Source organism: Sturnira hondurensis, unplaced genomic scaffold (genome assembly GCF_014824575.4).
Source record: "Sturnira hondurensis isolate 20B ecotype Veracruz unplaced genomic scaffold, ASM1482457v3 Scaffold0000942, whole genome shotgun sequence".
NCBI classification, from domain to species: Eukaryota; Metazoa; Chordata; class Mammalia; order Chiroptera; family Phyllostomidae; genus Sturnira; species Sturnira hondurensis.
Window position 1 is genome coordinate 47507 of NW_028073573.1, and position 24882 is coordinate 72388.

At 43.2% G+C, this 24882-nt stretch overlaps 1 protein-coding gene across 1 annotated transcript; it reads left to right on the plus strand.

Annotated features, from left to right (window-relative positions):
* The first annotated feature begins 26 nt into the window (after positions 1 to 26).
* On the plus strand, positions 27 to 639 carry LOC118994808 (40S ribosomal protein S18-like). Its single transcript, XM_037057582.1, has one exon. The coding sequence runs from the start codon at positions 27 to 29 to the stop codon at positions 549 to 551; it is 525 nt and encodes a 174-aa protein (XP_036913477.1). The 3' UTR covers positions 552 to 639.
* The last annotated feature ends 24243 nt before the right edge of the window (positions 640 to 24882 follow it).

Below are 24882 nucleotides of genomic sequence, written 5' to 3' on the forward strand. Positions count from 1 at the left end.
CAGAATCAAAGAGTATTGGAGCTTAGATGGGGAAACTGACGTCAGTATCCAGTATCCCCTCTTCTGGAGGGAAACAATATTTGACCCATCAGGCCTGGGAGTGTTTCATATTTCTTAAGAAAAATAGCTCATGGCCACTGCTGGGCTGCTTCTGTGTGCCAAGCAACCTCTCAGAAGTTGTAGCACATTTTGCTAGTGCTCATCACCAGTATCGATGGGCATCAGAAAAGAGCCTTCGCCATCACTGCAGTTATGGGTGTGGTCGAAGCGATGCGTGGCAGTGTAGGGAAGGCAGGGGGCTCGCCGAGGATGAGGCAGAACACGTCATCACCGTGAGGCAGACGCCACGCCAGCACAAGATCCCAGACAGGCCCTTGAACACACAGAAGGACGTCAGGGATGGAAAATACAGCCAGGTCCTGACCCATGGTCTGCACAGTGAGCTCCATGAAGACCTGGAGTGGTTGACAAACTTCAAGCCCACGGAGCACTGCGGCCACTTCTGGGGACTTGGAGTTGGAGGCCAGCAGGTCAGGACCACGGCCGCCTAACAACCAAACGCATGCAGCCGGCCGAAGCAGAGCCAGGGTTTGAGCCCAGATCAGTTCACCTGAAATGGTTCTGGCACATTATTAACTGTCTCCCCTTTACCCCAAAGTGTCTCTGTTTGGATCGCACCCTTACATGTTTACCCNAGCTCACGGCCACTGCTGGGCTGCTTCTGTGTGCCAAGCAACCTCTCAGAAGTTGTAGCACATTTCGCTAGTGCTCATCACCAGTATCGATGGGCATCAGAAAAGAGCCTTCGCCATCACTGCAGTTATGGGTGTGGTCGAAGCGATGCGTGGCAGTGTAGGGAAGGCAGGGGGCTCGCCGAGGATGAGGCAGAACACGTCATCACCGTGAGGCAGACGCCACGCCAGCACAAGATCCCAGACTGGCCCTTGAACACACAGAAGGACGTCAGGGATGGAAAATACAGCCAGGTCCTGACCCATGGTCTGCACAGTGAGCTCCATGAAGACCTGGAGTGGTTGACAAACTTCAAGCCCACGGAGCACTGCGGCCACTTCTCGGGACTTGGAGTTGGAGGCCAGCAGGTCAGGACCACAGCCGCCTAACAACCAAACGCATGCAGCCGGCCGAAGCAGAGCCAGGGTTTGAGCCCAGATCAGTTCACCTAAAATGGTCCTGGCACGTTATTAGCAAAATGTCTTCGACGTTCATCCATGTGGTAGCATGGAGAGTCTTGTTTTTTTCAAAGGCTGAATAATAGTCTGTTGGTTTTATCCGTGACATTTTATTTACCCCAAAGTGTCTCTGTTTGGATCACACCCTTACATGTTTACCCAGGTGTGAGGACAGTGCTGCCCACCGCTTCCTGCTGCCTCGTTCTCCAACGCGGAGCACAAGAGAAGGTGGCTATGCCTGACCCCAGGTGCCACGCGCTGAGTCAAAACGCGGATGGTCCTGTGAGCCACCTCGGGGAGGGGTGGCTTTTTCTCTGGCTTGGGAAAGAGGCTCTTTTTCCAGAAATGAGTTTAGTCAGGAATTCTCAGCCTTATAAATCACAATGAGCCTCAGGCCTCATATATTTTTCTCAAATACCTGGTTATATTGTTACACTGTCCTGAAACTGTCAAACACCAAAGTCCAAGAGAAAAAAATTTTTTAAATAGAGAAGAAAGGTTGGTTGCTTGTTTCCTTTTACCAAGAACTGCCCCTACACTTCCCAACAGTAACAAGAGTGAGATGCAGGGAACAAACATTGTCGATAGGAGTGTATTTGCACAGAACTACGAAGTGTGTGAGAATGAGGATACTATTTCTGAATTGTGTTGTCCCTGCAGATGGAGAGGAGAGGATGGAAGCAGATATTGGGTGAGGCTTTAGCTGTGCTGAAATACGTTCTTTACTAAAAACTAGTATTTTTGTTTATACTATTATAAATAAAATGTATTATAGTACTGAAATAATGGCCTCAAAGTGAATAAGATCAAGTACTACTAGCTGTCTCATCTTACTGGTATGCCATTAAGTTTATTTTCTGTGCTTTTTATAGTATGCCTGAATTGTTTCAAGTTTTAAAAATGTTTTAAGATTCATGTTCTTCCCTTTTGAAAAAATTTAATTTGTACTTAAAGAATGTCAATCAGTATCACAAATCCATACAGAATTTATGGCATGTCTAACAAGGATAGTAATTTACTAAATCTACTTATCGCATACACTTGAAGGAGGTAAAATGTAAGGACCAAATTGGCACTGAACTCCAGAAACTGAACTAGCATTACTGAAAAGAGCAAAATCCATTAAGCTCATAGACACTAGAGCTTACCTCCAGCAATCAGGCCTCGGTATCTCCTGCCTCCTGTTCAGGAAGATATCTTAATTGATTTCCAGAATATTCTAATTATGGGAGTGTTTTCAAAAAACAGGAATGAAATTTAAGGAGAAGGAACCCAGGAAGGAGGAAAAGTTAGTAATGCTGCATTCTGAGGTCATCAGTCTTATGGACAACAGGGGGCGTTGGATCCCCATGAGGGCCACTTAACGAATGATGGAGACAGCACTGGAAGAGGAGGAGTATTTACCCACCAGCTCCCCATGCCCATCGTTCGAGGGTTGCCCCTGTGGCATCTACTTCCTCGTACATTCAGGTGATGCTAGTGAGTGCTGGGCTGGTCCCTGCGGTGCTTCATGTGGTGGTGCCCACAGGAAGAGAGATGCTCCAGCACGGGGGATGGGACATATCGCCAGGTTCCACCTGCTCCAAACAGGTTGCTGCAGCGATGGCTGGAGCGAGAGCTGAACCAAGAGGATGTGAGGCAGGACACAGATTTTGTCCACAAGTGGACAGTGCAAAAATGGCAATTTCCTGAGTGGTGAAAAATTAAAACCCACTTACCTATTCTTTTTTCAATCACACAAACGACAATATTGGACAAATTCACGTCACTCAGGGAGCAAAACGATATCAGGGCAGTTGACTGTTCACATTGGAAATCATTAGTTTTCATTCCTATGCACTTGAATTGAAACAGTATTGTGTAAAGTAGGTTTTGCCCTGGTTTTCCAAGAAAGCAGGAAATCGGTTCAGAATCCCTCAGGAGTGTGCTGATAAGTGCATTTGGACAAGATACCACTCACTGAATGCCATCTGGGCCATTTCAGTCTTGAAGTAAGAGGCAAAGAATAAGGTCTTTTTGTCCATATGCTACAAGGATAATAACACAGGGCTTCATAGGGCAATGTATTGCTTCAACTGCATTTTTTACCTCAATATTCAACTTTGGATTTTTTAGCCAGCCAAGATTCACCCTCATTGGGCTTGGAGAAAGAACAAAATATCTGAAAACAACGTTTTTGTTCCTGGACTCCAAGGTGCTGACGAAGAATGATAAGGCCGTCTTACAAATAGCTGCCATCGCCACCGGAAATGTCAGTATGCTGGGTGTGGGGGTGCATTCTTACTTGTGATAATGGTAGTCTTCTTGGAAGGTGCCTCTTCCAGGTGCAGGTGATGCCCTCACCAAAGCCGGATCACCAGGGCGAAGGGTGCTCCCCAGAGGCTTGAGTAAGGTAGTTGCCGAACAAAATAACTGGTGGAATTATTTTATGCTTCCGTAGGAAATTTAAGGGCCTCATTTTTGCCAGGAAGACATATGGTTGTTATAGTTTTACCTTTTTTATGATAAGATATATGTATAACTTAACATTTACCATTTTCAGTGTCCAATTCAGTGACAGTAAGGTCATTCACAATGTTTTGTAACCATCACCACCATCTATTTCCAGAACTTTCATCACCCCAAATAGGCACTCTGTACCCTTTACATAATAATTCTCCAGTCTCACCTCCCTGGAACCCCAAGTAACCAGTGTTCCACTTTCCATCTCTGAATTTGACTCTTCTAAGTACCTCACATAAGGAGAACCCCATAATATTTGACTTTTTGGATGGGTTAATTTCTTTTAGCAAAATGTCTTCGATGTTCATCCATGTGGTAGCATGTACAGTCTTGTTTTTTCAAAGGGTGAATAATAGTCTGTTGGTTTTATCCGTTACATTTTATTTACCCATTAATCTGTTGGTGGACACCTGGATTATTTGAGCCCCTACAAGCCCTTGGACTGTGATGCATATGTAACAATTATTACCTTGCTTTGCACTTGGATGTTTATTTGATTCTCTTCCAAACTAGGATGTGAGCTTTGAAAAGGCAGATATGTGAATAATTTATATTTCTATTTGTCAATCAGTTTTGCTCATAGGGCTAGACCAGTGTAGGTGCTCAAATGTATATCAAGTGTATGAGTTCTGTTAAGGAACTTACCTAAAATACAAAATGTAAAAAAAAAAATCTATTCTACTACTTTTTGTATTCTTGTAAAAGTTTGAGTGGCTTTTATTTTCAAAGGAGTAGTAGATTCACACAGGAAAAAAGGCTCCAATCACTAACATTTACCCATTTCTGTAATTCTCACCCTAGTGCTAAGAGTTTACAGCGTCAGGTACCACACAGACCCTTGCTTTGGCCTCGGAGACATTCGCTAACACGGTTGATCCATTGAACACAGACCATCTGGTGCACCTGGGTGCTGCCCCCTCCTCTTCTCTCTGCCCACCCCTTACCCATGGCAAAGTGAAAACCACAGTGGGCACTCCTGTGACCCCCAGAATTGACCTGATAGATCACTGGAGCCCTCTGTCCTGTGTTTCCAATGTCCGTGACAAATGCCAACTAATGTAAGTATTTTGTTGTCTTAGTAGTTACTTTATATGTGTCAGCATGGCTAGGCTGGCTCTGAGGGGTAAAAATCATTCCTGCCTATTAAGCAACTCCCATGCACCAATGACCATGTAAGACAGCTATTAGGAGTGCTATCTCCATGTTGTAAAGGAGAAAGCCAAGACTCAGAGGCATGAATTGACTTCACCAATGTCCCTCAGTTATAAAAGTAAAACAGCCAGGTTTTGCGTGCAAACTGAATCACTGCACCAAGAACTGACGGATGTGAGACTTTGCCCTATTTGTAAGCTAAGCCGTTGCCCGCCACCATTTCATGAATGCTGACAGGAAGTGCAAGAGGCTTGGGTCAGAGACAAGCTCTATCACTCACAGCAACAGAAGTAGCCAGAGTATCTTCACTTTCCTGAGCTGGTTCCCTAAGGCCCAGCTCCCACAAGGCAATGCACTGAGCACCCAGCGACCACTGCACACACCATGGGGTGTGATAGAAGAGCCCCACTCTCAGGAACCTGTTTTAAACTGGACAGTAAGCACAGCTGCCCACTGCAGTGGAGGCAACACCATCTCTGTCTTCCACGCTGTAGGAAAACCTGTTCTTTGTTTTAGAAGGAGACGTCATCATTCTTCCACGACTGTTACCAGCAAAAAACACTCTGGAAAAGGTGGTCTAGAAGAAAGTCCTCTTTTCTCAAGACAAGCAAGTGAAAGACCCATGGAAACCAGTCTCCCAACACTGACTGCCTCATGACACATCACAGACATGTTTCCTCATTTTCTCTGTGCCATCTAAGGTAGCTTTCTTACTACGCCAAAGTTTTTCAGGGGTGTGTTGAAGGGCCAAGAACTAGCGTGTGTGTCTGCTGTCCGAGGTGCTGAAACAGTCATCCTACTGGGCTGCAACGATTAAAAAAAAATCATCCATGCCATGTTTTCTTCATGGTCTATTTCAACGAAATTGAGACATTTATTCCCAAGTGTGTATTTTTAAATGTAGAACCATGATGATCTATGTAATCAAAAACAACACTCAACCAAAAACCCTAACGCAGTCCTTGAAGGAGTTTATAAAAGTGATTTTAATTCTGTAAAGGACACAACACATGGTGTGATAGCAGGTGACAGCTTATTAGAAAGAGCAGACATAGTGGTCTGCAAGAAATAATTACAAGTTATTTGTGCAGGGAGCCAATGAAATAATAAATAACTTTGAGGTAAATGACTGTTATAACCCAAGGAATAGTACAAGGTTTCAACTCTTGTTCATAATATCAGATTCCTCCCTTGACAATTACACTGAGTAATATTTTATGAGAAAAAATGTCAGCTGTCCTTAAAATACAGAGCAATGTCATTTTGATAATAATACCATCAGTCGATCTGTCATTCCTGAGCACAGTAAAACATTTTCAGGGTTGATTCATGTTTTCAGATGCTGGTACCACTTGGTAGTGAAGAGAAGGATGTGTGTGCTGGCTGCTGTTTTAAACAGTGTGAATTTAACCTTCAGATTCTCATTCATTTAACAGACACAAGCACCTCTATTGCTCAGGTATGAGACAGGTGCTGATCAAATGTAAGTCTCAGGAAGACCCATGACTAGAACAGTGAATGGATGAGCTTGGTAGAATAAAGACACACCCAAGCACAAGAGTAAATAAAAAGGAACATGAGTCTATAGAGAGGTATAGAAAAGTGGTCTGTGCATTTCTATGAAATTTGCATTCACCAAAAAATATAAAGGGTAATTATTGTTTATATATTTTAAGAGGATTTTTTGTTTCACAAATAAATTTTCTTTGTTTTTAAAAAAATATTTATTTATTTTTAGAGAGAGGAGAAGGGTAGGAGAAAGAGTAGGAGAGAAACATCAATGTGTGGTTGCCTCTCGTGTGTTCCCTACTGGGGACCTGGCCTGCAACCCAGGCATGTGCCCTGACTGGCAATCGAACCAGTGACTCTTTGCTTCACAGGCCTGTGCTCAATCCACTGAGCTACACCAGCAAGGGCCACAAATGAAGTTTCCATAGGATTCCTCTAACGGGCACTGTTCCTGATTGAATTGGAGCTGTCATTTGATCTACTGCAATTCACATGTGACTCTTTGGCCATGTGTTTGTTGGGTAAAAGATGGCACTTTACCTGGCTGGTATAGCTCAGTGGATTGAGCACGGGCCTGTGAACCAGACAATGGCAGTTCAATTCCCAGTCAGGGCACATGCCTGGGTTGCAGGCCATTCCCCAGCAGGGGACCCACGAGAGGCAACCATACATTGATATTTCATTTCTCTCCTTCTCTCCTTCCCTTCTTCTCTAAAGATAAATAAATAAAATCTTTTAAAATATAAAGTTAGGATAATATTTTTTTAAGATGGCACTTTATAACGTCCTTTTATTTGTGCTCAAATTACATTGAGTTTAATAATTAATAGTGAGTCGTTCCTAAAAAGGCAGGATCTCCAGGGTGGAGAGCCACAAGGTAAAGAATTCCATTTAAAAAGACAAAACAAAGTAAAACAAATTCCTGTTCTCTGTCCAAGAGTAACTCATACACATGCAGAGCAAACTCAAACCTCATTCTCTTATGTGTTCTTTCACTGCTTTTTTGCTCTGGGACATTGTGCAATTCCTTTAAAAGAGGTCTGGCAGAAATACAATTACATCAGGTAGACAGTTTTAATCAGCCTGTTGGTGCCAACTTCCAGATGGCAATGCTGAATTTCAGTTTTGCTTTGTGCTGCAATTCTTTATTGCTTCCATGAAACAGCCCGCAGCTCCGTATTCTGGGCGGCCAGCAGTCTACCTCAGACATGTTCTCCCAGCAATGGCAGAAGCCCAAGAGGGCAAAGGAAAACAAGTGTGGTCTCACAAAGTTCCTGCACAGACTAGCAAACTGGCCCTTCACCCCCATCCAGTTCTCCCAAAGTTATAGATGGGCGAAGCGGACATCTTTAGTGGAAAGGACTGCATACCTATATGGCAAAAAGTGAGCAATGGGGGCCAATAATTCAATCTTCTACAGTCAGCGAACACAAACAGAACAAATTTTTAGACTGGCTGGAGTACAGAATTAGAGAAATGGGGAAACAAAACAGTTTCACTGTGACAATGAATTACTTGCATCATTGATTCATTAGGAAGGTTAATGTGGGACTAATTACAAACTCTAGGTGCTTGATGAAGACAGGTAGTGGTAATTCATAACATCTGACATTCTTTGACAAGCTGAACATAAAAATATCAAGGGCCAGCCATAGTGTTAGGCGGAGAAGGAAAAAAGAGAATATTCTGTTGCACACATCTGGAGCCCTCTGGGATTTCCTGAGTGGTGAAAGGCAATCCCATCTCTAATTATGCTTTTCCACTGGCGACTTGGAGAGAAATGCAATCACGGAAGTAGATGTGGCTACAAATGCCTCGTTTGTGATTCAACACGTGACGAATGTCACTAAAACCTCAATAGTCTTCAGTTAGTCAAAGCGGGCATCTCACATCTTACTACAGTTTCCTCGTCCTGGGAAACCATTAGGCCTTTCCGGGCAGAGGCAATTACGTCAACAGGCAGGACGCACTGTGCACCTAAGTGCAGCGCTCCGATCCAGAACAGAGCTTCCATGGCGGGGTCCCTGTGTCCCGCTTGATGCTGGTCTGTGCCTGGGACTATTCCACATGAAGGGGTCCCTGCCGCAGCACCGCAGCTGCTTTTAGTAGCTGAGTGTTGTGAAACCCCCACCCCCCTCTCACACCCCGGTTACTTTAGAGGAGTTTGGCAAGGACACAGAGTGTGTCAACACTTTTACAGGGAACAGGACTTTGGGGCGAAACTCTGAGTCCCNTGATGCTGGTCTGTGCCTGGGACTATTCCACATGAAGGGGTCCCTGCCGCAGCACCGCAGCTGCTTTTAGTAGCTGAGTGTTGTGAAACCCCCACCCCCCTCTCACACCCCGGTTACTTTAGAGGAGTTTGGCAAGGATGCAGAGTGTGTCAACACTTTTACAGGGAACAGGACTTTGGGGCGAAACTCTGAGTCCCTAAATCTCCCAGAGATAAGAAATTGAACATGCATATACATCTGGAACTTGGAGTATAGGAGGTAAAGCTCCACTTCAGCACATTAAACACAGGCACAAAAGTCCCCACGTTTCCTGGGATCTCCTGTGAACTCAGTGGCCCTGGAGTGACATAATACAGGCAGAGCTCATCAACACTGTGGACCACGGCCGGCCATCAAGCAAGCACCACAACCTAGTGAGTCACAGGAGTTTTTGGTACCCCAATGGGTCTGAAAGTTACGTTTATACCATACTTTCATCTGTGAAGCATGCAACAGCATTCTGTCTAAAAAAGACACCACACATACCTTAGTCTTTAAAAAAGGACTTTATTGGTTAAAAAGTGCCAGCCATCCGCTGAGCTTTCAGTGAGTCATAATCTTTGGCTGGTGAAGGGTGTTTTGTGAAAACACAAATAAACAAACAAACACAACCAGTATCTGCAAAGTGCACTAAAGTAAACAAGTCATTCCGGTGTGTACATTTGTTCCATCTTCATAGCTTTTTAACCTTATGGAAATCAGCATGGAGGAGTGCTAAGTATTGTCAAGCCTTAGAACTCAAAGCCCTTATTGTTACATTGTCTGCCTCCTCCTTGAACTGGAAGTCTGGGTGGTGGTGACGCGGTGTGTGTGTGTGTGTGTGTGTGTGTGTGTGTCTTTCTCACGTGGTTCTCAGAAATGCTTCCTCTATTACTAGCTGCTTAGAACTGTTACTTTGTAGCCGCTAGGTGTTCCTTTACTGGGTTCCCCTCCTCAGACCTCCAAGGATCACCCTAAATTCCATTCTCTGCAGACTATTGGCATCTTGTCTGCCTCTCACTGGGCAGCCCCTTTGTCTCTGTGTCTGCGGACAACTAGCTGCCACTCTCCTCAGCTGTTAGCACCACTGAAACACCCTGCCAGCCAGTCAAGGTATTTCCAGATCTTTCTCTCGCCAGGAAGAAGGGCCTCCCGGCCACCCACAGGAAAGACTTTGTTACCTTGTATTGCATGACCACTGAGTTTTTCTCTGCGTGACACCTCAGGAGCGCATGCTGGGGAAACCAGCCTTTAAAAGCAGCCAAGATTCAAGTTCATTAACTACCTTAATTCCATTCTGGGTCATTCTGCAGTTTGCCAGTATCTATCTTCCTTTCTGAAAGTAGGTACCCTGATGCTTTTCCCTTGACCTTGAAGTCTGAGGGGGAAATTCCCTAGAGATGGAAGCTTACTTTGCCATTATTTAGTGGGCTTGTCTCTAGTACATTTTGGGGTCCAGTGTGGACCCTCTGTATTAAAACTGCAGCTTGCCCCTGGGGAACTCACCACTGCCTTCTGGCAGGATTTCTAGCCACAGAGAAAGGTGATCATAAAGCAGTTCATTATGCAGTCAGCTTAGGTAGCCCACCCACAGACACATTTTCAATTATCAATGCTAATTGAAGCCAGAAAGAGCCTGGGTAATTGAAATTCTCTGCTATCCCACAAAGATTTTTAGTTGCTATGGTGGTTTTTAATGTGGCAATTAGGTTGAATTACATTTCTGTGGAAATCTCCTTCCTGTTGGTTTCTGGCTAAGCCAGACCACTAGACAGATTTGGGGGGCAGGGAGCAAGTAATGTGGCCACCATGTGTAGCTCACGCACCTGTCGCTCCTCCTCCCGCTCACTTTGTTAGCGGGAGGCACGTGTTGGGGTCTGCAGCTGCTTCCCAGTCCCCTGGATCCCTTTGCGCCTCCAACCCCTGGGTGTGTGTTGGGCTCTGGGATGAAGGGCCATGGCTTCTGCAGGACATCCATTCCATCAAGGTCAGGCGGGGCAAGAACTGACAAGGACTTCTTTCCATTGTGGGCTCAGGTTCACGTTTGTGGGTTTCACCTTGTTCTGGCTCTCCCCTGCTGACGTCTCTCTCCCTTCCCAGCTGCCTGCCCTGTGGGTCTACATCTCCTGCAAAAATCTCCTAGTGGTCCTGCTTCTCTGACCTTGACCGATAGATACAGTCAGAGGTCTCCCAACCCAACCACAGCCGCTGAGGCCAGGAGAAGCGTTAAGAAGGCAGAAGAGCAAGGAGTCCTATTCTGGAGTGTATGTAACAAGGTATGGGTAAGAGCAAGGGACTGTGGAAGGTAAAGGAACTCTTTTTTAAAAAATATATTTTATTGATTATACCGTTACAGTTGTTGTTCTATTCCCCCCCTTCATTCTCCTCCACCGTACACACCCCTCCCTCACCACTCCCCCCCTTTAGTTTATGACCACGTGTCTCAAGTTCAGTAGATTCTATATTTCCCATACTATTCTTGCCCTCCCCTTATCTATTTTCTACCTACTGTCTATGCTATTTTCTGTACCTTCTCCCCCCTTCTCCTCCTCCCACCCCCTGTTGCTAACCCTCCATGTGTTCTTCATTTCTATGGTTCCACTCCTGATCTAGCTGTCCTCTTGGTTTGCTTTTGTTTTAGGTGTGGTTGTTAATAACTGTGTGTTTGCTGTCCTTTCACTGTTCATATTTTTCATCTTCTTTTTCTTATATAAGTCCCTTTAGCATTTCATATAATAAGGGCTTGGTGATGATGAACTCCTTGAACTTGACCTTATCTGAGAAGCACTTTATCTGTCCTTCCATTCTAAATGAAAGTTTTGCTGGATAAAGCAATCTTGGCTGTAGGTCTTTGGATTTCATGACTTGGAATACTTCTTTCCAGCCCCTTCTTGCCTGTAAGGTCTCTTTTGAGAAATCTGCTGACAGTCTGATGGGTACTCCTTTGTAGGTGACTGTCCCCTTATCTCTTGCTGCTTCTAGGATTCTCTCCTTTGTTTTTGTCTTGGCTAATGTAATTATGATGTGCCTTGGTGTGTTCCTTCTTGGGTCCAACTTCTTTGGGACCCTCTGAGCTTCCTGGATTTCCTGGAAGTCTATTTCCTTTGCCAGACTGGGGAAGTTCTCCTTTATGATTTGTTCAAATAAGTTTTTCACTTGTAGCTGTTTCTTTCCCCCTTCTGGTACCCCTATAATTCGGATGTTGGAACATTTCAAGATGTCCTGGAGGTTCCTAAGCCTCTCCTCATTTTTTTGAATTTTCATTTCTTCATTCCTTTCTGGTTGGATGTTTCTATCTTCCTTCTGGTCCACTCCATTGATTTGAGCCCCAGTTTCCTTCCCATCACTATTGGTTTGTTGTGCATTTCCCTTCATTTCAATTAGTTTAGCCTTCATATGTTTCTCTAATTTGTGGCTAAAATCAACCAGTTCTGTGAGCATCCTGATCGCCAGTGTCTTGAATCATGCATCTGAGAGGTTCGCTATTTCCTGGTTGCTTAGAGTTATCGGCTCTGGGGCTTTGAGTTCTTGAGCCATATTTTGGACTGTTCATGCCTGTTACATATGAGGAGCAGAGCCCTAGGTGTTCACCAGGGCGAGGCAACTCAGTTGCTGGGTTGTGACGCTGTATGTGGGGGCGGGGTCAAAGGAAAAAAATGGCGGGCCGAGCGGTCCATCTCACTGCTCACTCCTTTGCTGGGTTTATCTGCGCGCTCAAATGTGCAACCACGCTCAGCCTGCCCCACACCCTCACTGGGTCCATGATGCTACCCCAGCTTCCTGTGCGCCTGGGTCACCTGCGTCGCCTGGGTCAGGTGATCCTTCCTGCCGACCCTGCTCCGCTGCTGGCTCCGCTCCTCTTACCGGTCCCGGTTGAACGGTTCGCTGTTGTTGTCGTCGTACTACCGTATAGTTCAGTTTTCTGTTCTTTGGCTGCGTCTTTGTTTACTAAACCTTCGTTGTTTTCAAACTTGGTTGTGGGAGAAGGCACAGTGTTTCCACCTACACCTCCATCTTGGTGGAAGTCTAGGTAGAGGAACTCTTGACGGCACATCCCTGGTTTGGGCTAAATCTTCTTCCACTTCCTGATTCTCAGGCTGCTTTGAGTTGTCTTTTTTCCTTGAAAACTGGTTTAAAGCAATTTGATTATTATAAAGTACCTCGGTGTAGTTTTCTTCATGTTTCTGGTGTTTGGGGGTTTTGTGCTTAGATCTGTGGGTTTACAGTTTATCGAATTTGGGGGAAAGTGTGGTTGTTATTTCTGCAGATGTCTATTTGAAGACATTGGAAGAGAGCTCTGTTCTCTCACTGCTTATTCAGGGATTCTAATTACTTGTGCACTGGGCTGCCTACAGTTCTCTTGATGCGCTGTTTATTTTTAAAGTCATTTTACCCCTTGCTTTGTTTTAGATATCCCTTGTTTTATTTTAGATAATGTCTATTGCTATGTTTTTAGGAGGATTAATTTTGCCTTCTGCAATATTTAATCTGCCATGAATCCCTTTGGTATATTTTTCATCTCAGATTTTGTGGTTTTCATCTTTAGAACTTTGATCTGGGTCTTTAATCCTTTTATATCTTTCATGAGTATTTAACAGTCTGCTTTACCTTCTCAAATATATGGAACATCATTTTAATAACAGTTCTCTATTTTTTGTCTAAAAATTCTACCATGTTTGTCTTTTTAGGGTTTATTTTCATTGATTAACTTTTCTCCTCATTAGGGGTCATACTTGCCTTCTTCTTTGCATGCCTGGTAATTTTTGTTTGAATGCCAAACATATTTAATGTTACCCTTTCAAGGGCTGGATATGTTTGCATTTTAAAAAATATCCTTTACCTTTGTTCCGGGATATAGTTAGTTATTCAGAAACAGATTAGTTTTTTTTTTTTTGAGCTTTGCTTTTGTGGGTGGGATTAAAACAGTCTTCAGTCTAGAGATAATTTGGTTTCTCTACTGAGGCAAACCTTTCTATTCATTGGCTATGTCCCCAGTGTCCTATGAATTAGAAGTTTTTTCTGTTCTGCCTGGGGAGTGTGGGGGAACACAAACTATCTCTGGCCTTATGTGATCTCCCAGAGTAGTTTTCTCCCACTTATGTGCTGATGAGAACTTGGTTAAAAAATCAAGAAGACACCCTCTCCCCGGCGGGTGTGGCTCAGTGAATTGAATGCCAGTCTGTAAACCAATGGGTCACGGGTTCTATTCCCAGTCAGGGCATGTGCCTGGATTGCAGATCAGGTCCCTAGTAGGGGGAGTGTGAGAGGCAACCATACATTGATGTTTTTCTCTTTCTCTCCCTCCCTTCTTCTCTGTCTAAAAATAAATATATATATATATTTTTTTTTTTAAAAAAAGAGGACACCCTCTGCAGATTTCAATTCTTTCTTGGTTCAATTCTATCTCCTTTGGCACTCGGTTCTGTGACTTAAGCCACTTTGGACTCCTAAGTCTGTGTCCTCACGTTCTGGAGATGAGTAGGATCCACCTGGGGCCCCATCTCGGGCAGCATCCTGAGGACTGTCCAGGCAGCAAGTTGGGGCAGTTGTAAGACTCAAGTATTATATGCCCCACTCCTGAAATGCCTGATGTGCGATGTCCGAAAACCTGTATTTCTAGTATTTTATCAGCTTTCCTTGTTGTTTAGAAAGGATAAATCTGGTTCCCGGTCCTGCATCTGGGCTGGAAGTAGAAATCTCAATTTACAGAAATGAATTTTGAGAGAAACGTTTTCTTGCTAAATCTGTTTGACCTAAGGGTATCTTGTAATTGCAAGTCAGCTGCTACAAAATAATAAGACATAATGCAGAAAAAGCTCTGATGCCGTGTATAGTTATGTATGTGGGTAAGTCATGACTCTTTAATCCCGAAACACAAAGATAGATTTCAATGACAAGAGTGATGTAAGATGTAAGATGGCTATTTAACATCCAGAGCCCCCCTCCATCAAAATGTGTCATTATTATATTTATTAGTTATCCTGACAAGTCAGTGCAAATGTATACATCTAAAACACATTTATAGTAAAGGGGTACTCTTTTTTCTTAATATAGAGATTGTAGCATTTTTCTTTATGAACTTATTTTTAAAGCATGTTTCTGTGCTTTTCTTTTTAAAGGTAAAAAAAAAAAAACCAACCAACTGTATCAGGCTCTGACATGGAAACTTTCTTAGTGAGACTCATGAAAGAATACAGGGTGGGGCAGCTGAGGGACAGGGAATGAGGTGAGCTTAGTAACGACGAAAGGATGGCAACTTCGAGAAAATGAATAGTGTTGAGTCCTTGTGCTGAGTCCCAGCAGAGGCTCATTTCCAAAGCAGTGCCGTGCAAGTTCAAGGTCTCAATTTCACTATGGCCCTTTCCTCCACACAAGGATTTCCCAAACGCAAGTTCAGGTGTTTACAGGACAAAAGTAGTTCTGGGCATAAGTTTGGGAGAAACCTTGCAAAAGCCTGCATACACTCTTCCGTTCCAGGGTATGCACAAGGCATATTAGCATATCAAAAGACCATAAACTATGTAGCTTATAAGTGACAGGAATTTCTTTCTTAAAAAAAAAAAAAGAATCTGGCAATTCCTGTTTAATTTTGGTTAATAAAACATTTTGTTAAACTTAATATTTCCTGAGGGAAAAGTGCTATTTGTGAAATCAGCTTAGGAAACTCGGCTGTAGACATTCAAATATTCATAATAATAGTAAGTGCCATTATAATTGTCATCATCGTTAGGATCCTTACTTAAAATATTCAGTGTGCCTGCTTTGCCGTTGTTCTAATGCTGCTCTGTGTAGTATGTAGCAATTAGCCACATGTGGCTATTTATATTTAAATTAATTAAAATTACATGCAATTTAATATTCAAGCCCTTAGCCACATTAGTTACATTTGATGTTCAGCAGCCACATGTTGCGGGGAGCTACATTGTGGGGCAGGGCTGCTTTATTGTGTTTTGTTAGGTCCAAAGTAAACACCTCATTAATGCAAATCTGCATAAATTTCCAGAACATGCATGCAGTGTTGATACTGTTACCCAGACTTCCCACTTTATTAATCTTCATGAAAGCTTTGTGAAGTGCTAAGCATAATTCCTTCCTGGAGAGAAGATCTCAGGTGCTTTCATTTAAGGAAATTTTAATTGCTGGATTTAACTTAATAGTTATTTGTAAAAGTTCCCTGTGGTTCTCTGAGTGTGCTATAAGCAAAAGCAATAAATATACAAAGTGGGAGACCAAATCCTCACCACTTTATAATAGAGAGTGGGGGAGCCACATGCTTTCTGGGTTCCCTAACAGGTATAACTAGGGATGGGGATGTGGTATTTGAACCTGTAAACCAAAACTAACTTGGTTTATTTTTTTTAACTTACTGATTTGAGAGAGAGAAACATCAATTTGTTGTTCCACTTATTCATGCATTCATTGGTTGCTTCTTGCATGTGCCCTGACCAGGGACTGAACCTGCAACCTTGGCAGACAGGGGCAACGCTCTCACTAGCTGAGCTACATGTCCAGGGCCCAAAATTAACTTTAGATTACAATAAATAATACAAAACACAAAGGACGGCAGCCTAGGAGGCACTGATTCAGGTGGCAACTTACATTGTGCTCCTTGGAGACACAGGGGAAGCCTCTTTTTAGAGAAAAGTACCTAAGTAGGCCTACTTTATGTAAATTAGCTATCCAAATCATGCTGTTCTGATTGGACAGGCAGGTCTCATCAGTCCATTGGTGGGAAGATAAAACCAGGGCTTTTCTGCAGTGGCAGACTCGATCTAAACAAGCCATAAACTGAGGGTCCAGTCTGAGCTTTTTCCAGGCATGCAGAGCACCTGGGAGACCTGTCAGTAAACGGCTGCTAGACTATTACTATTTATACAATGTGGGCCCTTTGTTCACCATGGGGAGTTCATCTCAGCTGGAAAATTCTTTATCAGGGTTCACATCGAATGAATCCTTCTTCTCTTTTTGGGGTCCACACTCCTGATCTTGGAGTATGACTTGAGCTTTCAACACGTCTGCATTGAGCAGCCGGGCACTCTTTTCAGCTCTTGGTGTTAGGATTTGGCCAAATCCCTACCCCAAACGTCTGTTCCAGCAGTGTAGCAGGGTTCAAACTTCAACTCTACACTGTTTCAATGTGCCCAGGAAAACATAGCTTCCATTATTTCTTTATAGCTAGTCTAATTAATCTTCTCCATGGGGCCCTGCCTGCAATGGGGGTGGGAAAAACAGCTTCAACGTGGCATAGAAGTATTTATTATAAGATGCCTGGAAAATAGCATGCAGCGTGTAAGAAATAAACTTCCCCCCAAAGTGTTGTGCTTGACTGACCAAACCCTAACATTTGCAGAAAGGTTGCATACAAATGCAGGAGTGAATAGAAGAAAAGATAATGAGAGTTCTTCCAAGCTCTGAGGAACGCTTGTGGGTAAACATTGCCACTCAGAGCAGAAGCAGGGGTACGACCCTGCGATCCAGTTGAGATGAAAGGTGATCTTATGAAAGTAACAAACAGAAATCTTCCAGTCTCGAAATCTGTCCCTTTTTGAGGTTTTGAGACCCAGGTGACCCATTGACACTAGTTCTACCTAAAGGAATACATGTCCTTTCCACACCCTACAAAACAAAGTGAAAGAAAAAGAGAAGAGGAATAGAGAGAGGGAGAGAGGGAGAGAAATGAAAAGTGAAAGGAAAGGGAGGTGCACACCAAAGATTACAAAAGGTTGCTTTCCCCTCCACAGAGGGAAAGAAAGTCCCTGTCCCAGCAGAGAATTCTTTCCCAGGGCGTTCATGAAGTGCCTCAGCTAAGCACTCAGGGTGAGGTACAGCGGCTGATGCGCAGTGATTTTTTAAAAGCAAACCCATTTGCCCTGGCCAGGTAGCTCAGTTGGTGAGAGCATCAACCCACACACCTAGAGGCTGCAGCTTCTTTCCAGGTCAGGGCACATACCTAGGTTGTGGGTTCGATCCCCGGTCAGGGTGCATGTTGGAGGCAACCACATGCTGTTTCTCTCCCTCCCTTTCTCTCTGTCTATAATCAATGAACATGTCCTCAGATGAGGATTTAAAAAAAACACAAATTTTGCTCATTTTATTACTGTTTTTGAATTATCTACACACAGTGCCTTCTTGTTTACCCTGTGGGGGCTGACCATTCTCTTCACCCTAGGGTTTGGTACGTCCTTGGAGGAAATCTGAGCTTTATAAAACAAGCCATCTTGGGCCCTAATTACACGAGAAAGTTTGGCGGCAGAGCGATGTGCAACTTGATTCCAAAAGGTGATTAATCGTGTGTTTTTTAACGGCCTCTGCTCCTCCTGACTTGCTCTTCGTTCTCAGTCACCTACTCGTCGTGGGTCACTGTAACTTCTATTTTTCAGGCTCTGTATTGCTGAAGTCACTTCTGCAGCTTATGGTCCATGAAAACACGTTAGCAACAAGACAGCGCAGCCGAGCCAGGGGTCAAAGCAAGTGTTTATGTCCCCTCTAGGTCAGAATCCAAACGAGAAAAAAATAAAGACATGTCATCCTTCCAGGGCAGTTGCGGTTTCTGAAACTCTGCCCAGTTACACAGTCCTTCTTTCTCCTAAACAAAGAAAAGTAAAAGACACAACAGAAAAGTTATTTTCCTAGTCAAAACACATGTTTATTACAGAAAATATAGGAAGCAAAGAGAAAAAAAAACAGACGACAACTGTGATTCCACTAATTAGAGATAAGTTATTTCTTTGTGTGTGTGTGTGTATGTATATATACATATATATACACATACATATATATATATATACTTATAGACTGTATATATCTACACACAATATAGATATATAGATATACTTATAGACTTGTATACTGCTTCGACTTTTCTCACTGAATAGATTATGAGCAGTTATCTACATTTTTACCATAGCATTTTTTTTCCTCAAAGATATTTTAGAATCAGCCATTTGCTCCTCTCTCTGGAAACCCCATACTTTCAATAGGCCTTTTTTCTCTTTGTTGGACAGAGCTCTTCTGGCTAGTGATGGCCAAGAAAGGGAGTATAAGATGACACGTAACTTAAGTGTGGAACTTCTCTGTTTTGATGACTATTTCATTGTTTTGGGAGGATTTAGAAGCTTGCTGAGCTTCATGGCATTTGCTCACCATTTATTAAACTCTGTGAGAATTGCAATAGCCCAGCTTTTATGGAGGGATGGACAGTTGAACACCCACGTGTCAGTAGCAGAGAGAATATCTGAACACATTCACTCATGGGTCTTGTCTCCACGGTCCTTAATGTCAAAGGCAGACTAGTGTGTTTAGTGCTGGCATCAGGGTACTGACTTAGAATCTCAGATGTCAGGGAAATATCCCCCCAAGTTCAGGAATCCCTTCTGCAGTGGCCCCAACAACAGGAGGCAGCCCAGCTTCTGACGGAATTCCATAAAGATTTGCCCTTTCAATTGTACCCCATGTCAGATGGATCATTCTAGAGATTAGGAATTTATTGCTTATGTTGAGCTAATTTCTGCTTCCCGATAACTCTCTTGCATATGCCTAATGTTGGCTTTCTGGGCCACCACAAATTAGTCTCCTTCTGCATGAGCCTCGTTTTCCCCCAGCCTTTTCCGCCCTGGAGAAAAAAATACACCCTAATTTCTGTAATGGCTGACAGACCCACTAGACCTCCTGGTGGTATGGACTCCCTGTGTGAGTTTTCTGCTCTGTGAGTGACCAGATTGCGTGTGATCTCCATCACGTTTGCTCTGCTCTGCTCTGCATGGGGATGTTCGGGCTGAGCTCTCTGATGATCCAAACCTAGAACACGTGCTAATGCACTCGAGACTAGGAGTTGGGTGTGTTTGTTTGCTTTTCTATCGTCTGAGTCACTGTGTTGGATGATCATGAGCATGACGGCTATTCTGTTTGTTCCCCACCATCTAGATTCCCCACTTTGTCTTCCCTGGAACATCCCCTGGGAGGCTGACCTTTACTGAATACACCTCTCAGGTTGCCCTGCGATCCAGTTCTGGTTGCCTTTGGCCAATGGGAGACCCAAGCAGGAGTTTTGCAGGTAAGTGTCAAAAAGGTAGTAAGAATAATTGGTGTATTCTTCTACCCATAGCTTCATCTCCTGTCGGGAAGCTATGATGCTAGTCTCTGGGTGATTCACCTTAACTAGTTAGTTGACTTAACCATGCAAACTGTCTTTCATTAAACTCTTCTTAGTTCAATTCGGACAGTGCCACCATTCCTGCTGGGACACAGACTGATATAAGGAGCAGGCAAGAACTAAAATGATGAGGCACTTTTCAAACGAACAGGACCAGAACAGATCTGCTGGTTCTGTGTGTGTAAAACTATTCTTTTATCTCCCAAATATGGTACTTTGAACTAAGTGCTGAAAGAGTTCTGTATGTTAGCTTTGACCAGTCCTTTCAGATCTTTGAGACAATTTGGATTTCGATTTGATTAATAATCTGAGCCTTGTTTTTTCCAACAATTTGCTAATGTTTACAAATTTTTATTAATGTGTGCTCTCCACCTCTTTCCACGGAGAGGCAGTATAACATTGTGAGGAAAAATTGACTTTGAAGTATATAGAGTTAGGTTTGAATTACTAACCACGGATAAATTACTTAAACTTTATGAGTTTCAACTTCTTCATCTATAAGGTAAGCATAATAACTGGAAAAACTGGTGTGAGTATATCATGAACATATAAAAATCCAGTGTTTTTTCCTAGTCATAAGTTGTGCTATATAATTGTATAGATGTGTATTAGAGCCTCTGAATGTTTTCTTTGTTGCATCCCTTGTCTACTTGGGACTAAATATTAGGATATAAAGTCTCAACATCATTTTCTTCTATATTTCTGCATTTCCTGAGATTTTATCTTTATCATACAAATTTTATATAGAGAAAAATACGCATACAGCTTTTGTGCATAACGTTTGTATTTCACCTTTATAAGCTACTTTTAGCTTCCCCTTGACTCTGACCTGGCCTGGTGTTAACGGCAAGGGTTGAAAACTCCAGAGAGAAATTTGATTAGTGTCAGGAGGACCTCAGAGTGGCAAACAGTGGTCCAGCCCCACAGACAGCTCCCCCCAGGACCCATTTTGTCCCCCTATTTCAGTATCTTGAACACTGTAAATCACAAAAAAAAAAAGAAAGAAAGAAGAAATTCGGAGAGTCCCCTTAAAATGATGAATTGATTTCTGGTCTTGTATAAGACTACACAGAAGGCTAGTGGACTCCGCAAGTCCAGGAGCTGTCCAAAGTAGAGAGGTCATTCCAACGGTCAATCTTTCCATCCCACTGAGCAAAATCACCCTGTTGTGAGGAAGACTACCCTGAGCTGTGTTTGGCTGAAGGATGTTTCTAAGCATTTATCCAATCAACTTCTTTGTTGTGGTTCCTTGCTCAATAAACATGATTATAATTATGATTGAGTGTCCCATATACTTCCATCTGCAGGGAAGAATGCTCCAGGCATGACGATGCTCACATTGCAGCCCATGTCACTGCAGACATCTCAGTATAGATTAGATAACTTGGAACCTTGGTTCTGTCCATCATTCTCTGCAGGCTTAGTTGTTTCATCACCCTCCCTCTCAGGAGTACTCATTCTTTCTCAGATGCAGATAAATCAGCTCCAGCATCTACAAGGTTGGGAGTCAGAACTTAAAACTTGATGAACTCACGAAGATATCACCTGTGATGGTAATCTGCCAACCTACACTTGATGTTATGAATCACTTTCCAATTAAAGCACAGGCCACGTATGGTCAGAGGAGAGCTTCGTGGTGCTTACAAATTCCCCCTCCCGGTTCACATTGACTCATTAACTAACTGACTGTGCTGACTATCACATAAAACAGTGTAACTAAATCTGAGTACCTGGTTTGAGGGCTAAGCAGCCATGTGGATACTCAAACATGCTTATTTCCTGGGAGAAAAATTTTAGTTTAAGATAGGTATCTTTTAACAAATGTTTAATTTTTCTAAAGTAAAGCAAGCAAGCACTTCATTTATAAATGTGCTAATCACCCTCTTTAACTGAAAACCTCAGTGTCAAATGTTTGTCATTACTTTTCAGATTTTGCACAGAATAATCCCAAGGACTAAGTGACATTGCGCCTACAGTGGGCACTAGGAATGGCTGTGAAAGCCATCCTGAGCCTGTCGCAGTGGCCTTAGCGCTTTGGTTTGGGCCTTGGGAGCATCTGTTTTTTGACTGCAGTGTAGTAAACGTGGGTGTTATTTATCACACACACACACACACACACACACACACAGAAATACACCAAGGTTCATTTACATTCAACTTCTTTAAAAACCTGTTACTAGAGCCCTGGCTGGTATAACTCAGTGGATTGAGCGTGAGCTTGTGAACCAAACAACTGCAGTTCGATCCCCATACAGGACACTTGTCTGGGTTGCAGGCCAATTCCCAGCAGGGGATGCCCGAGAGGCAACCATACATTGGTATTTCTCTCTCTCTCTCCTTCCCCTCCCCTCTAAAGATAAATAAATAATATCTTTTTAAAAAAACTGTTACTAGGAAAGCACATCAATGCATTTCTCCTTAGGCTGAGAGTAATTAAGGCACCTTGGCTTTTTTCTAAGACATTTTCTTATGTATCGAATGCTAGAAAAAGGGCATCCTTAATTTTCATGGAGACCCTTTCTTTATGCAATCAGTCTCAGCCAGTGATATTTACTAGAGGCAGCTGGAGCAGAAGTCAACAACAGAGAATCACATTTTACAAAGACTTTCCCCTGAGTGTGCTAATTTGCCACCTCCTAATGACCATGATCACGGGCTCTTTCATCTACTGGGTGGGTCTCCGGCTTGTGGCTGGGGGAGTCCAGGTCCCCATGTTGCCACCTGAGAGCCCTTGCATGACCTTTCTAGAAGGGAGGTTCTTGGATAATGAAAAGTTTTTCAAATCTGGAATGAGTCAGCATCAATAGCAGAAGGAGAAAAGTGTGTGTGGTCTCTTGAAGAAGCCATCTGGCAGGGTAAGGCGTCTGAGAGGACAACTGACTGAAGAAGCATTTTGAAAGCTGCTGACATCGTGTTAGGACAGGATGGTAAACGAGGGATCTTGGGGATCCATTGCCTAATTTCTTCCCTGCAAAGAGGAAACAGAGAATGTCTTCATTCTCTGTTTACTTGGCAGAGATACAGTCAGTGCTCCAGGGACATTTGCTTCTGCCCCTAGAGGATACAACAGGTCCTCGAATAAGGTCATTTCCCTCAGTGTTGTTTCATTACAAATGTTGATGAGAAAAAGCAAATTTGATTCCTGGCCGGGGTCCCTATCTGTGTGGAGTTGGGGTGTTCTCCCCATGTCTGTGTGGGTTTTCTCTAGGGATTCTGGGCTCCTCTCACATCCCAAAGATGTATGTGTGAGTTGAACTTGAGTGTCTCTGTGGTCCCTGTTGAGTGAGTCCAGATGTGTGTGATTTGACAAAGGAATTCATGTCAGGATGGGGTCCCACCTTGCACCCAGGGCAGACTCTGGCTGCCAAAGCCCTGAACTGGAATAACAGGTTGGACAATAATGAATGACATTACTTCTTCTTATTTATCTTTCTTAAATGTGTAGCTCACATGTATGTCAATGTTTAATATTTGAAGTGTCTTGGGGCCTTTATTCAGAAGTTCGGTAATGTTCTGTGGCCAGAGATATGCGGTAGAAATTTAACCCTTATTTACAGCAAATAACCTGGGGCATAACAGGTTTCACTGTGCATCATTTTGCTTAAAGTTGCAGTTTCCAAGAACACTTTGACAGCAGTCTCCCTTCATTNGAATGACATTACTTCTTCTTATTTATCTTTCTTAAATGTGTAGCTCACATGTATGTCAATGTTTAATATTTGAAGTGTCTTGGGGCCTTTATTCAGAAGTTCGGTAATGTTCTGTGGCCAGAGATATGCGGTAGAAATTTAACCCTTATTTACAGCAAGTAACCTGGGGCATAACAGGTTTCACTGTGCATCATTTCGCTTAAAGTTGCAGTTTCCAAGAACACTTTGACAGCAGTCTCCCTTCATTCATTAAGAATTCTTCCCTGTGGGTGAGGACATGTGACTCAGTCTGAAAGCTCAGATGTTCTCTGTGAGGTTCTGAACAGTGAAGGAGAGATGGATGGACAGTTTTGCTACATAAGTGCAGGTAGCCTAGAATGTCTGGGGAAGCCTGTATTTTCTGCTGCCCAGCACTGTGGGGAAATCCCTTTGTCCTGACCTGTTCTCCATGCTTTGTTCTCCAATTCTCCTTTACTCCTGTGAGCCTCTCTGGCCTGTCATACTTTAAAATAAATGCCTTACTTTAAAACCTATACAGAATAGCCCTGGCTGGTGTAGCTCAGTGGATTGAGCACGGGCCTGCGAACCAGATGGTCGCGGTTCGATTCCCAGTCAGGGCACATGCCTGGGTTGCAGGCCAGTTCCCGGCAGGGGCCAGTTCCCAGCAGGGGATGCACAAGAAGCAACCATACATTGATGTTTCTCTTCCTCTTTCCTTCCCTTCCCCTCTAAAGATAAATAAATAAATATTTAAAAAATTAAAAAAAAATAAAATCTATACAGAATAGATTTTGAGACTTGCAACCCAGGACCCTGACTGGTGTGTCCTTTCTCAGCGTTGATAGAGTCTCCATCACATGTTCCTGTATTGAAGAGTCAGGATAGGCTGCTCATCACTGGCATAAGGGAACCAGACCTCCGGGTGTCAGGATACAGGGTGTGTGAATCACTCTCAGACTCCTACGGATCCCACCGGAGATGATGCCTCCCTTCTGGTCATATTTCATCGACCAAAACAAATCACAGGGGCCCGCCTGCCCTCAAGGATGGTGAGGAGGTACATGACCATCCCCACCCACAGCCACTGCACGTGGTTATAGTCCGTCTTATAGAGTTTATTGTGTTCTCTTTGTGGGTTTTTCCTATATGCCCAACTGGAAAGGAAGCTGTTAAATGAAAAAAAAAAAATCATTGTGAAGTTCCATGAAAAGATCAACCTTTGTGACTCTGACACGGTGGACAGATATTTTTACTGATGAAATCAACCTCCTCAATAAAAGAAAATATTGAGAAATGGCTTAAAATGTAAATAATGTAGATTAAAGGAAAATATTTAAGTGACCCTTTAAGATCACAGAGACAAAAACAATGGTAGTATTGACACAATTCCATTTAATTATGTATTAAATAATTTGCAGAAAAGTGAAAACAATTCAATAGCTAAGTCAATACGTTACTAGAGGAGTATTTTGTTT